The sequence below is a fragment of the Prionailurus viverrinus genome, chromosome C2 (genome assembly GCF_022837055.1).
Source record: "Prionailurus viverrinus isolate Anna chromosome C2, UM_Priviv_1.0, whole genome shotgun sequence".
NCBI lineage: Eukaryota > Metazoa > Chordata > Mammalia > Carnivora > Felidae > Prionailurus > Prionailurus viverrinus.
The window spans coordinates 10,141,446-10,156,145 of record NC_062569.1 but is presented as its reverse complement, the minus strand read 5'-3'; the positions used below and the strand labels follow the sequence as shown (position 1 = coordinate 10,156,145).

Here is a 14,700-nt window from a genome sequence, read left to right as displayed (position 1 = left end):
AGAGGGTCTGTGCTGAGAGGGGTCGTTGTGTGACGGTGAGGACTGGGCTCAAGGCAGAGTCAGGACACCAGACCAAGTGATCAGCACCTTCCCCTGCAGGCGTGGGGGAGCCCCCGAGGGTGGTCTGAGGGGCTGTGTGCAGGTTCCAGCCCCTGGGGAAGTCCCTGGGAGGGACAAACAGGCAGAGGACCAACTACCCTTCCTCAGGGATGGACAGAGTGGTCACACTGGGGAAGCACAGGGTGGCACAACCCACACTCTAACCGCTCAAGGGTGGTTTTGCTGCCCTTCCTGGGTCAAGGGTGCATCTGAGAAAGGAAAGTGCGTCAAGTCACGGGGTCTGAATGGGGGTGGTGCCTGGGGCAGATCTCTCTTCCAACTCACCAGCTGTGTGGCCTTGGGCGAGTTACTTAACCTCCCAGAACCTCCACGTCCTCATCCGTAAAATGGGGGCAGAACTAGAAACCTCCGTCAAGGGCTGTTGAGCTCTCAAAGAACAGCTCAAAGACATTTAGCTGATTCTTCGGTTGCCATTCACTTCTGTACAAGGCACATGTATCAATAGATTGATTTCATTCCACAAAGATAAAACAGGATTTATATGAGAGAGAGAGGCCAGAAAAGACTGCCATCGGGCATAGTAAATCTTGTTTGCTCATTTTGGGGTCAACTGACTAATTGGCATCTTGGAGAGGTCAGTCTGGGCACTCACTCCTTGCTTAGGCCACCTGTGGACATAAAGACAACAGTCTCCATTTACAGATTCTACAGGCAGCCTTGAGAGCTTTGCCCCGGAGCTGTGTGCTGCGGCACCTGCCATCAGCACCCCAGCTTAGTTAGACCAAGCCTGCTCCATCCTCCGTCAGAATCCCTCTTCAGGAGTCGCTGAGTTAAAAAGGGTCGAGTGCTAGAGCAGTGGCTGGCACACAGTAAGTACTTAATAAATGTTAGCCCTTGGTATTACCTCTTACCGCTGTTAGTTACCTCTTGAGCCGCCCCACTGCCCCCGGCACGGGGGGTGTCGGGTGAGACAGACATGGCCCCTGAGCTCTAGGAAGTGCCCCGCCAGCCAGTGGGGGAGACAGACTCACAGGCCGCCATCCACTCAGCCGGCCGGCCATCAGGTGGGGAGTGCCACCGGCATGCCAGCCTCTTCAGGCCTGTGAATGGTCCAGAGGTAGATCTGACTTGCTGTTTTCGGGGAGCCCCTGGTCAAGTCAGAGTCATGGCAAATAGGGCTGGGATGGAGTGGGAGGGGGTGGGATGGGGGTGGGATGCACATAGAATGCAGCCCCTCAGAGCCTCTCACCTTCTCTGCTCAGGCTCCCAGGCTCGTTGTCCAGATCTGGGGTTTGGGGGGGAGGGGGCTGTCCATACTTCCCTGAGGAGTGGGAGGTGGAGGGTGGAAGGGGAAGGCCCAGGAGAACCTGGGAGCAGGCTTTTTAAGGAAGGGAGGGGTTGTCAAAGGGGCCAAGGACTGGGGCCCTGAGGATCTAATGCAAGTGGGCCAGGTCGGGGGTAGGGTGGCCTAGTCTGTACAGTTTAGTGACCGTGGCCCCTCCAGAGCAGCACCACCTTCCCCTGGGACCCTGAGGAGGAACTCCTCAGCCCCCAGACAGGTAGGCAGCCGGTGGGCTGGACTTGCCTTTCACAGATGACAACGCTGAGGTCCCTTCCTGGGGCTGAAAAGTAGTAGGGGGAGGAGAGAGACAGGTGCTTGGAGGGCGGAGGGACAAGGACAAGTGAAGAGGCTGGGTTGGGGAGAGGCCTCACGTGAGGACTCTCCCTGGCCGCACCCCAGGCAGGTGCTGCGAGCCTGGGTGCTCAGGTTTCGGTACTGACAGGTGAGACCTGGTTGAGCTGTGGGTGTGGCTTGGCCACTGTCCCTGTGAAGGCCTCTGGGGCACTACAGCTGAGCTGGACAAGGTCGCAGCCTGGCTCAGGCTGATTCCAACCCCAAATACATTCCATTGCCATGGGGCCCCTCCCCTGCTTTCAGGAGCTCAGGGCAAGGTGGCCTGCAGTGGGGGTCCTCCTCTGCGCCCCCATATGCAGTGGCCAGAACCAGCCTCTTCTCTCCATCTCCATCCCCAGCGAGGCCCAAGCTACCCCACCTCCTCTCCCCAGGCACTGCCTACAGTCCCTGAGCCTTGCATACACACACACAAAGTACATACGTCACACACTAGATACATAACACACATGCACATGCAAAGTGCACACGGCATACATATACACACAACAAACACACCGCAAACAACATGCAAGGCAACACATACACAGACCCCACATACAACAGACACAAAACACAATTATAGACACACAGGCTACTTCCCACACATTTTTACTCTGAGTAACAATACACTGGGAAATGAAAGGGGACGCTGGGACTTGAGAGAATTGGCCCCCCTGCCCACTTTATCTTTCCTAGTGTCCCTTGCAGCATTTGGGAAGCTGACCCAGGCCTTTGTCCTGATCTAAGCCTGGTCGACTTCCTGCCCTTGCTTTGTGGGCTGGCCACGCCAGGCACCCTCTCTTGCCACCACCCTCATACGGGGTGAGGCTGGCTTTGGACTGTCCGGTGCCACGTCCAAGAGGTCTCTCTAGCCCTCTATCCAGCCTGCCCTCCCCACATGCCAGGCTCCCTGCAGACCCCGCGGCGCACAGCTCCTGCTGGGTGAGCTCTGCCTCTCTGGGCCTCTGGAGTGAGGGAGCTGTGGCTCTCTTCACGAGCAATTCAGTGAGCCAGGCCCTTCATGGAGTGAGTCATGGAATCCCCCCCAAAGCCCGATAAGGACAGAGCAGGCTCATTTACAAATGGGGATCTGAGGCTCTGAGAAGTGGATCCCACCAGCGAGGCAGATCTTGGGCTCAGGCTCAAGTCAGCTAGCTGAGCCTGTGCTCTGCATGTGCAGCCAAACCATCCATCCGCATCTCTGAGCCATTCTCTTCGAGCCTCGTGAGAACTGGCTGGCATGCCCAGGCTGGTCTCGGCCTGCACCCAGGGTGGGTGAATGGGGTTCTTGCCTCTGCAGAGCGATCAGCTCCAGAAGCTTATGGGGCTGACCTCCTTGGGTGTCAGTTTCTTTTTCTATCAACTGGGGGAAATGGTAACACCTTCCCTAGGGGTTATAGTGACATTAAAGAGTCCATGTAAAGCCTTAGAACCGTGCCTGGCTACTGGGGTTAACTTACTACCCTTCTAATAACCACTGACTCTACCTCAGGACTCCCCTTGGGTGTGCCGCACCCCACCCCTGCCCAGGAAGCCCTCCCTAAGCCCTGAAGTCTGGCTCAGGTATCCATCCCTCCTCCAGTGTGACCCATGATCCCAGCTGCAGCCCTCACCCAGCCCCCATACTGTGCAGTAATCTCCACGTGCACTTCTCAGGTCCAGGCACCATGACGAAGGCCACTGTGTCATTCTGTGTGGTGTGTGTGTGGGGGTCTCCTTGCTTCTTCCTCTGGGCCAGTGTGTCTGCCTGGGAGGCCTAAGGGCATTATGGGAAGATAGGGGACTCTCTCTCCCCTTCCCAGACCTTGGTCGGGCTCTGGAAGTTGCCCTGCTGGGGGCGGGGGGAGGAACAGCCCCTTCCTTCCCCATCCTCAGCTGAGCCTGTGGCTGGGGTCCAGAGATCAGCAGGAGCTCTGGGACCTGTCCTGTGATTTATTTCAGTCACACAGCTCCTTCAACGCCACTCTTCCACCGACCCCAGACCCTCCTCACTGCACATGCCTGGACAGGCCCCACAGACACGGCACAAGTATATACAGCTCCCTTAGACTCAAGGCTCTCATCCTAAAGGGAGACTAGCAGATGTTCCTGTCCTCTCTGTGGGTTCTTCAGGGTACCCTTCTGCATTGGGAAGGCTGGGCTGAGGCCTTGGCTGCCCCTTCTGTGAGTAAGGGCCCTGTCCTGCTGCCCCCAGAGAGCTCCCAGTCGGTTAGGACACTCAAGAGGATGCCAGCCACTCCACATACATATTTAAGCCTTGCCAAGTGACCCTGCCAGCACCCCTCCACTTGGGCAACTGCCTGTGGGACAGGGCTGAAGTATGGTGCCCCCTCTGCCACATGTCTCATGCCAGTTCCAGCCCTGCTAGTTAAGCCAGTCCTGCCTCAGGCACTGACACCTGGCCAGTTAGGACTCTTGGCATGATGAAATGAACCAGGGCAGGGGGCTAGATGGATCTGCCCTGGGACGGCCCTTGGGAGTTCACATGTAAAGGTGCAGGGTAGAGTACAGAGCTGCGCATGAAGTGTGCATGTGTGTGTGTGTGTATGTGTGTGTGTGTGCAGTGGGGGCAGGGCACAAAGCCAGTAGGAGCTGTCCGGAAGGCTTCCTGGAAGAGGGGAGTCCTGGATAGCAGTGAGAGGGAGACACAGGCTCTATAGACCAGAAGAGGCAGGTTGGAGTGAGGCCCAGGTGTCCCTGTTGGAGCCTATGCCACTGGCCACCCCTTCCCCCACCCTTGCCCCCCCCACAATCCTCCCTGCGGCTCCCTGTGGCCAGCAGCTCTGCAGCGCTCGGCTCTGCTCCACTCTGCTCAGCTCCGCTCCAGGAAGGCCACCTCCTCCCTGCCCTCCTCCACCCTCCTCCTGCTGTCACCACTCACCGCTCATAGCCTTGAGGGGGTGGGGACCCCAGGGCTGGACACACCCCACCGTGGCCCCAGAGCCTAGCTGGTCGGACGGACGCAAGGTCGGACTCAGGACCCCGGAGCCCGAGGTGGGCAGTGTGCCAGGGTCCCTCACAACCTCCTCAAGGTCAGTGCCATCTGGGGATGCAGCCACTCTGGGGTCCTTGAGACCTGCGGAGCCCACCTCAGTCCCCTCATCCCAGACTTCAGGCCCCAAAGCAGTCTTTTACCCCAGGTGTACCTAAGGTAGGCAGGACCAGGGGGCAGGGGCACCCCTGTGTCCACAGGGTAGCCTAGGTTCCAGGGGTCTATCGGAAGAGGTCCGAGGCCGGGGGCCAGCCCTGGCCCTGCTCACAGGGGCCTCACTGGAGACACCCTGCACCGGCCATGGGGAGCTAAAATTGGAAAGTAGCAAGTGGGAGGCAGCTGACAAAGCTATTTTGCGGGCTCTTCACTCTGCTCCGGTTTCAAGCTCCTGCTCCAATAACCCGATCCTCCAGGCCTCCCTACCCCCACCTGGCCGATGAGGAGCTGCTTCAGCCCTCAGCCCAACAGTGCAGAAGTCAGGCTGGGAAGCCCCCTTGTATGGGCAGGGGCAGCAATGCTCTTCTCTTATCTGAGATTCCAGACAGCTCACTGAGAACACACAATCCTGTCCCAGGCTCACTGTGTGACCTTGACAGGTCCCTGTCCCGCTCTGGTCCATGACCCCTCTATCTATGTAGTCGGGAGAACGCCAACTCTGGGGGCCCAGGAGAGCTGGTTGTGGTGCTGGTAAGGAAGATTTGGGGGAGGATCAAGGGTGGAAGACAGGGTCATGCCAGCCACCTCTTGGCCCAGCCCAGGCCAAGAAGGTGCCTATACATGTTTCTCCCTTTAATTTGGCCCTGAGTCTGTTAACCAATGCACCGTTGGGAAGGCCCCAGGCCAGGCTGCAGTCTAGGAGGGGTTAGGAAAGGATGGCCCCGCAGGACTCCTGAGGATGAACTAGGCCCTGGAAGGAGGGAGTGGCTAGGCTCACCGTGAGCCCGATACCAGTCAGCACCTTGGACAGTGGCCAGCACCCTCCCTGGTGCCCGCCTGGCCCTGCCTGGCCCCACACCCACTACCCTGGGGCACCTCTTCAAATAGCACCGCCTCCAGCCAGTATCCAGGGCCTGAATACACAAGTCCTGAGAGAGTGGGGCTGGTGTGGCCACGGACACAGGGACCAGGGAAGTGGCAGACTGGGGCTCAGAGGCTGGTTGGGGCAATGGGAGTCAGTGAAAGGCTGGAGGCTGAATGAGAGGTAAGGAAGCTTGATGCTGGGGACAGGACCTTGGGGGTCTTGAGCTCTCAGGGAAGTAAAGGCAGCTCTGGAGGGGTCTGGGAATCAGAGAAGGGGATGTTGAGGTGAGTGGGGCATTGTTAGGAGCTAAAGGAGGCTTACTGAGGGGTGTGGGGACCCTTGGGGCCAGAAACATGATTGAGGTGATATAGGGTTCTTCCACATGGTTATCTGAGGCCCTGGCAGAAGCAGTTTGAGCAAAAGGTGGGGACCGGTCTCCCTGAGAGGTATGAAAGATTAAGCGAAGATGAGGCAGACAGGCTGAGGGTGAAGCTTATGTTTTCAAGAGCCTTCAATGGGCAGGGTGGGAGTGGGAGTAGCAGCTAGGAAGGGACACGGGATGTTGGCAGGTGTGGGAGGGATGGGGAGAGGGGAGGGAAGGATAATAGCATGAGATCTCTGAAGGGCAGGAGGGGCAATCTCTCTTCAGAATGGGATCCCCATCACCTTTGTGGGGCACCATGAGATGGGGCTAGGCAGGGCAGGGGGGCAGCAGTGCCCTCACTTGATCTGTCTCCCCCAGCACCATCCAGGCTATGGGCATCAAGACAGCGTTGCCTGCGGCGGAGCTGGGCTTGTACTCCCTGGTGCTGAGTGGGGCTCTGGCCTATGCTGGCCGGGGCCTCCTAGAAGCTTCACAAGGTAACAGCCGGGCTCTGGAGCAGAGGGTGGGAACCTTCTTCCCCTTGGGACCTCAGGGTTCCACCCAGCAAGGCCGACATATTCCCTAGGCCCAGGGGGTTGGGCTGAGCTAGACGTAGTCACAGGGAGAGACAGATGCAGAGACACTACAGAGACCTGCACACAGAGCCACAGAGAGAGAGAGAGACTCAGACACTCGGGGATACAGTCAGAGACCTGGCCCCAGACACACAGTGAGACCCAGAGAGAAGCAGAGGCAGAGAGAGAGAGAGACTGACCTAGACCCATTCCCCTGCTTCTAGGGTGGGAGTCAGCCTTGCTGTAGGGGCAGGTGTGAGTGTGTGTGTGTGTGTGTGTGTGTGTGTGGAGTCCTCCCCAGCCCCCACTAAGGCCGCATTCCGTTCTCAGATGGGGCCCACCGGAAGGCCTTCCGGGAGTCTGTGCGACCTGGCTGGGAGTATATTGGCCGGAAGATGGTAGGTCCCACGCCCCAGGATCCCTGACTGAGGTCCCTTATCCTTGGCATGTCTCTCCCATCCCAGACCCTTCCTGACTCTCCTATTCCAGATATTCCCATGTAACAGAGGACTCACAGTGGGGAGGGTCTGTGGCTTGAGCTTCAATGCCTTCAGTTTCTCCACTGGCCCATCCTGTGTCCTCCTGGGGCCACATCAAGCCTGACCCAGACACTGTTCGTTTAGCAAATAAATTGAGACATGCTTCAGCAGGGGCCTCCAGAACCACCCTTCCCAGGAACAATGCAATAATGGTGTAATGGGAGGCAATATGCTGGACAGAAGGGGAGCTTTGAGGGGCAGGGCAGCTCACATGGTGCCCCTCACTCCTCTCTACCTACCTGGCTGGGGAAGGCAAGGACCTCAGCTATTGCTGTCCTCTACTGCATAAGAATACAGGGGCTGGAGAGGTGCTGGGACTCTGATCAGCCAAAGTGCCAGCCCATCCTGCCCCCTGCCCCTCCTTAACCTGCCCGGGCCTGCCCCAGGACGTGGCTGACTTCGAGTGGGTGATGTGGTTCACCTCCTTCCGCAATGTCATCATCTTCGCCCTCTCTGGACATGTGCTGTTTGCTAAACTCTGCACGATGGTTGCCCCCCAGGTGAGCTGGACTGGGCCACCCTAGCCTCCCCTGCAACTCCCCCTCAGCTACAAGGGTTGGGGTCCCACCTCCATTTGTATGGATAGATAAGCCATTCCTTCTCCCTGTCTACAGCTCCGCTCCTGGATGTATGCCGTGTATGGGGCCCTGGCTGTGCTGGGCACGATGGGTCCTTGGTACCTGCTGCTGCTACTTGGCCACTGTGTCAGCCTCTATGTGGCCTCACTCTTGGGCCAGCCCTGGCTCTGTCTCGGCCTTGGCCTGGCCAGCCTTGCCTCCTTCAAGCTTGATCCTCTAATCTCCTGGCAGGTGTGCAATGGGGAGCAGCAAGGGTGGAGGGTGCAGGAATAGAACCCCAAACTTCTCACTCCATCCAGAGCCCTTACCTCCTGAGTCTCCCCAAGCATTTCCTTCACTTTCCCACCTGTCTCCAAGCCTTTGACTGTGGCATAGACCTGCCCACAAAGTGGCCCCATCCACTGCAGCAGGGACAGGTGGTTTCCTGCTCTGTCCGAGCACTTAACATGAATTAGCCCTCAGTGGCCAGTGTTGACTGACTCTGGGCAAGACAGGAAGGGGCAGGACAAGGCTGGGCCCCTGTGGGAAGCTGGGTGGGCTTCCCAGAGACAGGGGCACCTGGTGAGCTGGCGGCCTATTCTCTCCCATCCAGAGCGGGTTTGTAACAGGCACTTTTGATCTTCAAGAGGTGCTGTTCCACGGGGGCAGCGGTTTCACAGTGCTGCGTTGTACCAGCTTTGCGCTGGAGAGCTGTGCCCACCCCGATCGCCGCTACTCCCTAGCTGACCTGCTCAAGTACAACTTCTACCTGCCTTTCTTCTTCTTCGGGCCCATCATGACCTTTGATCGCTTCCACACCCAGGTGAGAGGACACCCTGTGGGCCCCAGAGCAGGGCTGGGGCCCGGTCTTCAGAGAGGGGCTCCCATCTCAGGTAGGACTCCCAGGGCAGGCTGTGTCCCCACCCTCAGGCATGACCCCAGGATGAAGCCGTAGTGGCCTGCCTCCTCAGACCCCAGCATGGGGCCACATTCCCCCTTCAGACAAGGATCACCGGGTGGAGAAGTGTCTCCCCTCTCGGGCAAGGCTGCCAGGATGAAGCCGCGTCTCCCCTCAGCCTCGGATCCCCGGGCAGTTGGTGCCTCCTCATTCAGAAAGGATTCCTCCGGCAAGGCTTGCCTCCCCACTCAGACACTTGGCATCCCCCAGATGAGCCAGGTGGAGCCGGTGAGGTGCGAGGGTGAGCTGTGGCGCATCCGGGCCCAGGCCGGCCTCAGCGTGGTGGCCGTCATGGCCGTGGACATCTTCTTCCACTTCTTCTACATCCTCACCATCCCCAGCGACCTCAAGTTTGCCAACCGCCTCCCGGACAGCGCCCTCGGTGGGTGAGCGTGGGGCCAGAACAGGGGCTGGGAAAGACAAAAAGACCCTCTGCGCCCCCATGGCGTCACAGCTGGGGAAGCTGACACCCTGAGAGGGCACAGCACCTATCCAAGGGTGGGGGGACGGGGACTTATTCTTTGAAATGCGGGGGACTTGGAGATAGCTTTGTTCTGCGAGGCCAGAGCGGTTGGGGCTAAAGCCCGCCCCACTGGGCCTTCGGGTTGACTTCCACAACCGGGAAGGGGTCTCCCCGGGCGGGCCCAGTCCAGCTCCTCCCCCAGGAAGTAGGGACGGGGTCTCTGTGCGGGCTGGCCGGGTGCAAGGACCTCCCCTACGCACTGTGGACAAAGTGTGTAGGGGAGACCCTGGCTCTGCGCCACCCCCTCCTGGGATTTGGGGATCCGGGGAGCGAAGACCCGCGCGACGCCCCCCAGGCAGTGACGACACCCTGTCCCCAGCTGGCCTAGCCTATTCAAACCTGGTGTACGACTGGGTGAAGGCGGCCGTGCTCTTCGGCGTGGTCAACACCGTGGCTCGCCTTGACCACTTGGACCCGCCCCAGCCTCCCAAGTGCATCACCGCACTCTACGTCTTCGCGGAAACGTGAGTGCGAGATCCCGGGGACACGCCACGGGGACCCCCACTTTCCCGTAGCCTCTTTCCCCCACTCCCCTGGAGCTCTGCTATGGGCTGATGACACCCATCCACTCTCCTCCCTCAGGCACTTCGACCGTGGCATCAACGACTGGCTTTGCAAGTGAGTTGGGGTGGGGTGGGGCAATGGTCACATCAAACTGCCAGGTGTCTGAGCAGGGCAGTGCAGAGACTGGTCTACGTTCTAAAAGATCAGCCCTGGGCCAGAGGAAGCAAGGAGGAGGTCGTCGCAGAGGTCTAGGTGAAAGACAGAGGTTTGGACGTGGATGGGGGCATTGGAGGTGAGAAATGGTTGGAGACACACCAGGGGGAGCCTGGACAGGACTTGGCCATGGATTGAGGGATTGGGAAGGAGAGGGTGATGACTCCCAGATTCCTATCTGGGAGGTGCGGCATCCAGAGAGGGGTTCTGTGTGAGAAATGTCTGGTAAGATCTGGGAGACATCATTGTGGAGGTTCAAAGAGGTGGTTGGGTCTGAGGGTCTGGGGTCCAGAGAAGTCTGGCCAACTGATGCAGCTCTGAGCGTCATGAATGTGGGAGGGTAGTCTTTGGTCCTTGGGAGTGCATTAAGTCTCCAGGAGAGAGAGCAAAGAAGAGGAGACTAAGCGTAGCTGAGATTGGAGCTGGAAGGACTCCCATTGGGGGAAAAGGGAGAACCGTAGAAGGGACTGAAAGGCATGGTCAGAGGAGCAGAACGGTCAAGACCACATGACAGCCTGGAAACAAAGGGAGACCAACCAGGCATTGTGGGGGCAGCTGGGTCAGATGCTGCTGGGGAAGCTACGGAGGGGGGAATACAGAGGAGTGACTGAAGGGAGAGGTGAGGTGTCTTAAGACAGCAAACAATGGGACATGCTTGGTTGCTAGAAGTATAAGCTGGGGAGGCAGAATACAGGGGTGAGTGTTAGCGTAAGGTCTCTGGGAGGTGATGGAACCAGAGCTAGGCAGCAGCTTGGCTTTGGGACAGGGAGGAGGAAGAGAAGCCATCATGGAAGCAGAATGGCAGATGAGTGTAGAGAAGTAAGGGATCCACCTGAAGGCTTTGGTTTTCTCTATGAAGTGGGAGGCAAGGTCACCAGCTGAGAGATGCACAGTTGGGCATGGAGGGAGGCAGCATCTTTGTGTCTGCTTTCCTCCTGCCTAGCTCACCCACCACACCCATTCAAGTTGTGGGAGAGATAAGGGTGGCATAGCCACTGCAGAGCATGGCAGACGAAGCTGACCAGAGAAACCATGGCATTGAGAGCCCAGGTGGGGTTGAAGGTAGTGGATTTTTGGACACTAATATGTGAAGGTGTGAGATTTTCCTTATTAGGGCTTAGCTTCTTGGGTGCGAGTGAGGAGAAAGTGGGGGATTGGGCTCTCTCAGATGGGTGAGAAGGAAGAAGTGAAGGATACAGGGTTTTAGATTATTTATAATGATGACTCATTGAATTTAAGCCCATTAAAGATGGTGGTAAAGATAGGGTCTTAAGATGAGGAAGGGGCAGAGGGGTCAGTGAAATTGAAGAAGTGGAGGTGGGAGGCCACATCAGGAGGGGCTGGTCGAGAATGGTAATTAGGAAGGAGTGAAATTTCAAGAGGTGACAAAGTTGGAGTTTGTCCATGGGAGTGGGTGGCTGAGTTGATGTGGAGAAGAAGCCATTGGCAATGAAGAGGTCAAGGCATGGTGAGGCCAGTTACTCAAGGGGTCTTCTACTGAATTTGTTTAACAAATATTTATTGAGAACCTACTATGTGCCAGGCACTGTTCTAGGCACTGGGGATACAGCAGTGAACATGGCAAAGACCCTGAACTCATGGAGCTTACAGTCTAGTGGGGAGAAACAGACCATAAACAGGTAAACAAACACATAAATAAGATAATTTTAGAGAGTGGTAAGCATTATGAAAAAAATAAAACAAGTGTAATGGGATAGAAGCTGGCCACAGGATAGAAGCTTCTACAGCTGTGGTCTGGGCAGGCCTCTGTGAGAAGCTATTTGAATAGAGTATTGAGTGATAAGGAAATCTGAGGAAGAGAAGTCCAGAGAGAAGGAACAAGTGCATAGGCTTGAGGCAGGATCCAGCTGTGTTTATCTGAGGGACAGGAAAGCCAGTAAGTCAAAAGCATGCATGAATGAGGGGGGAAATGGTAGGTGATGAGGTCAGGGAGGGATCTTCTAGACTTAGTAGAGAGGTAGTTTATTCTAAATGTAATGGGGAGCCGCTGGGGGAGGGTTTGATCATGGAAGTCATGTGATCTTACACTCTTAAAAGATACCTCTATCTGCTGTAGGGGGAGAATGGACGGTAGGGGGCCAAAGGGAGAAGCAGAGAAATGGCTTAAGAGGCTCTTGCAATAATCTATGTGAGGAGATGATCGGCTGGATGAGGGTGGTAATTGGGGTGGCAGCAGTGGTCAGGACTGGGTGGAGCCTATAGAATTTGCTGGCTTGGACGTGGAGAGGGGACTTGATAGTCCAAAATGGCACCGAGGCTTCTGGGTGCAACTGAATGGAAGTGTCATTATCTGAGATAAGGATGCAGCGGGGTTGGATAGGGATGGGGGAATCAGTCATTCAAGTGAGATGTCTAGTGACAGGGAAATGTATGAATCAAGGGAGCAGGCTACAGACACAGATTTGGGGCTCATCAGCATAGAGGCAGTGTTCAAAGTCTTGGGTCTGGATGAGATCACTTAGGGAATGAATAGGAGATAGGGAATTCAAAGCCGAGCCTTGCACCTTCTGAAGTTGGGTAGAGGAGAGGCAGCCTCCTCTGGGTAAAATGTGCCCAGGGTGATAGCGTTGAGGAGGGCTGCCCCTGTTGTGTATCCTTTTCCCATCTCCTACTTGCCCTCACCCTCACCCACACTCTTGCTTGTCCTTTCTCCTGCCTTTCTTGCAGGTATGTGTATGACCACATTGGTGGGGAGCACTCCGAGGTGATCCCGGAGCTGGGGGCCACTGTGGCCACATTTGCCATCACCACTCTGTGGCTTGGACCTTGTGATATTGTTTACCTGTGGTCATTCCTTAACTGCTTTGGCCTCAACTTTGAGCTCTGGGTGCAGAAGCTGGCTGAGTCGGGGCCCCTAGCACAAATTGAGGTGAGTGGGGAAAGTCTGGGGTAGCGGTTGGCTGGGTCATTGGAGGGGGTGGCACTGCTGCTCTCTAGAGTCTTCCAGCCACATGTGGCCCCCCGTCCAGAACTTTCTCAGAACACCCTCCTTGTTGTCAGGGCAGTGGCTCACCCTTTGGGTATCTAGCACTTCCTTCTATGAGAAGTGGGCGCCTGCACCAGGCTGTGTTGGGTCAGACCGTCCCCTCTCTCTGGTCATCCGTGTCCTCATCTTTAACACTGAGGGGGAGCTGGGGTGCCTGGGTGGCTCAGTCAGTTAAGCATCCAACTTCAGCTCAGGTCATGATCTCACAGTTCGTGGGTTTGAGCCCCTCGTCAGGCTCTGTGCTGACAGAGCCTGGAGCCTGCTTTGGATTCTGTGTCTCCCTCTCTCTCTGCCCCTCCCCCGCTCATGCTCGGTCTCTCTCTCAAAAACAAACAAACATCAAAAAAAAAAAAAAAAAAAAAAGAGGGAGAGCTGACCTGGGGGCTCTCAGAGACCCAAGTCCATTCCCAGGACCTGGGATGGCCATGTGGGCAAGACCTGTGGCCAACCATGTCCTCTTTCCTCTGGCCCTCTTGCCCCACTGCCAATGCTCTCCTGGACTGGGCAGGCCTCTCTGTCGGAGCAGATGTCTCGCAGGGTCCGGGCCCTCTTTGGGGCCATGAACTTCTGGGCCATCATCATGTACAACCTTGTAAGCCTGAACAGCCTGGAGTTCACAGAGCTGGTTGCCAGGCGCCTGCTACTCACAGGTGAGGGAAAGGGGGGTGTGGCTATAAAAAATGCCAGGCATCAACCTTGAGGACTGTGACCTTCTGGCCCTTCTGAAATGCCCCCACCCCAACCCAACACCCTGGGGACTCAGAGGGAGGGCTAGTCAAGTGGGGACAGGCATGAGAAGAGTCACTGAGGATGGGGTCCTGCTCCTGCGCATTGATGACCTCTTTCCCACACAGGGTTCCCCCAGACCACTCTGGCCATCTTGTTTGTCACCTACTGTGGTGTCCAGCTGGTGAAGGAGCGAGAGCGAACCCTAGCACTAGAGGAGGAGCAGAAGCAGGACAAAGAGAAGCCCGAGTAGGTGGGAGGAGGAAGAGGGGAGAGGGATGGGTTCTGCTCAGCTGCTTCCAGGCCCGGGCCCAGACCAGGCCAGATGGGGCCTGACTGATAGAATAAAAGACTTTTCTACCACAGTTTGGCTGTTCCCTGTCCCTTCCCCCAGCGGTCTCCTGGCTCCTTGTCCATGCTGGATGAGGGGGTGGAGGTTCTGGGCCCCGGGGAGTGGGGGGCAGGCTCTTGGTGCACACAGACTGTGGAGGAGATACCTGTGTGGAGTGCAGAGGCCGCTGACCTGGCCAGCCCAGCAGCTGAACGTTGAAGCCCAGAATCTTCAACCACTTGGTCACTGACTCTTGGAGTACCTGATTCCAGACCCTGAGCTACTTGCTCAGAAGGCACTTTATTCTTCTTAAGGAAGGTGACTTATCCAGGCCGCAGGGTGTGCTTGAGGGGGACACTCCCCATCTGACAGGTAAGGAGATGGCTTCCCGTGGGGAAATTTCCCCACGCACACACACGCAAACTGGGACTGGGCCAGAATGCAGCCTGGGACACCTGTCTGTGGTTCTGGCTCATGGAACAAGGACACCAAGGATACGGAGACGCCTATGAGCCCTTAAGTTCCTCATCCCTGCCCGGAAAGGCTAGGACTGGGCAGCAATTTCCCTTCCCTGCCAAAGCAGCAGCCCGGGCGGCACAACGGGATCCAGGTGGGTTCTGGCCTCTCCCAGCCTCCTCTCGGGAGTCCCCACATG

The 14,700-nt window shown here is 57.1% G+C and overlaps 2 protein-coding genes across 3 annotated transcripts in view; both read left to right on the top strand.

Annotated features, from left to right (window-relative positions):
- Positions 1-1,009, top strand: part of CCDC13 (coiled-coil domain containing 13) — a 55,391-nt gene extending 54,382 nt beyond the window's left edge. Inside the window, exon 18 of the mRNA XM_047876187.1 lies at positions 763-1,009. Within this exon, the coding sequence (XP_047732143.1) occupies positions 763-836 (74 nt within the window). The 3' untranslated portion in view covers positions 837-1,009. The remainder of the gene's footprint in view (positions 1-762) is intronic.
- Positions 798-14,019, top strand: HHATL (hedgehog acyltransferase like). 2 transcript variants are annotated; one of them, XM_047876194.1, is made up of 12 exons: positions 798-929; positions 6,491-6,609; positions 7,018-7,085; positions 7,613-7,726; positions 7,841-8,035; positions 8,397-8,606; positions 8,952-9,123; positions 9,584-9,728; positions 9,847-9,882; positions 12,670-12,871; positions 13,497-13,638; positions 13,843-14,019. In XM_047876194.1, the coding sequence occupies exons 2-12, from the start codon at positions 6,504-6,506 to the stop codon at positions 13,965-13,967; spliced, it is 1,515 nt and encodes a 504-aa protein (XP_047732150.1). In that variant the 5' UTR covers positions 798-929; positions 6,491-6,503; the 3' UTR covers positions 13,968-14,019. The 2 variants fall into 2 exon arrangements, with proteins under 2 accessions (XP_047732150.1, XP_047732149.1); XM_047876193.1 differs by lacking the exon at positions 798-929 and having other exon boundaries at positions 6,398-6,609.
- The last annotated feature ends 681 nt before the right edge of the window (positions 14,020-14,700 follow it).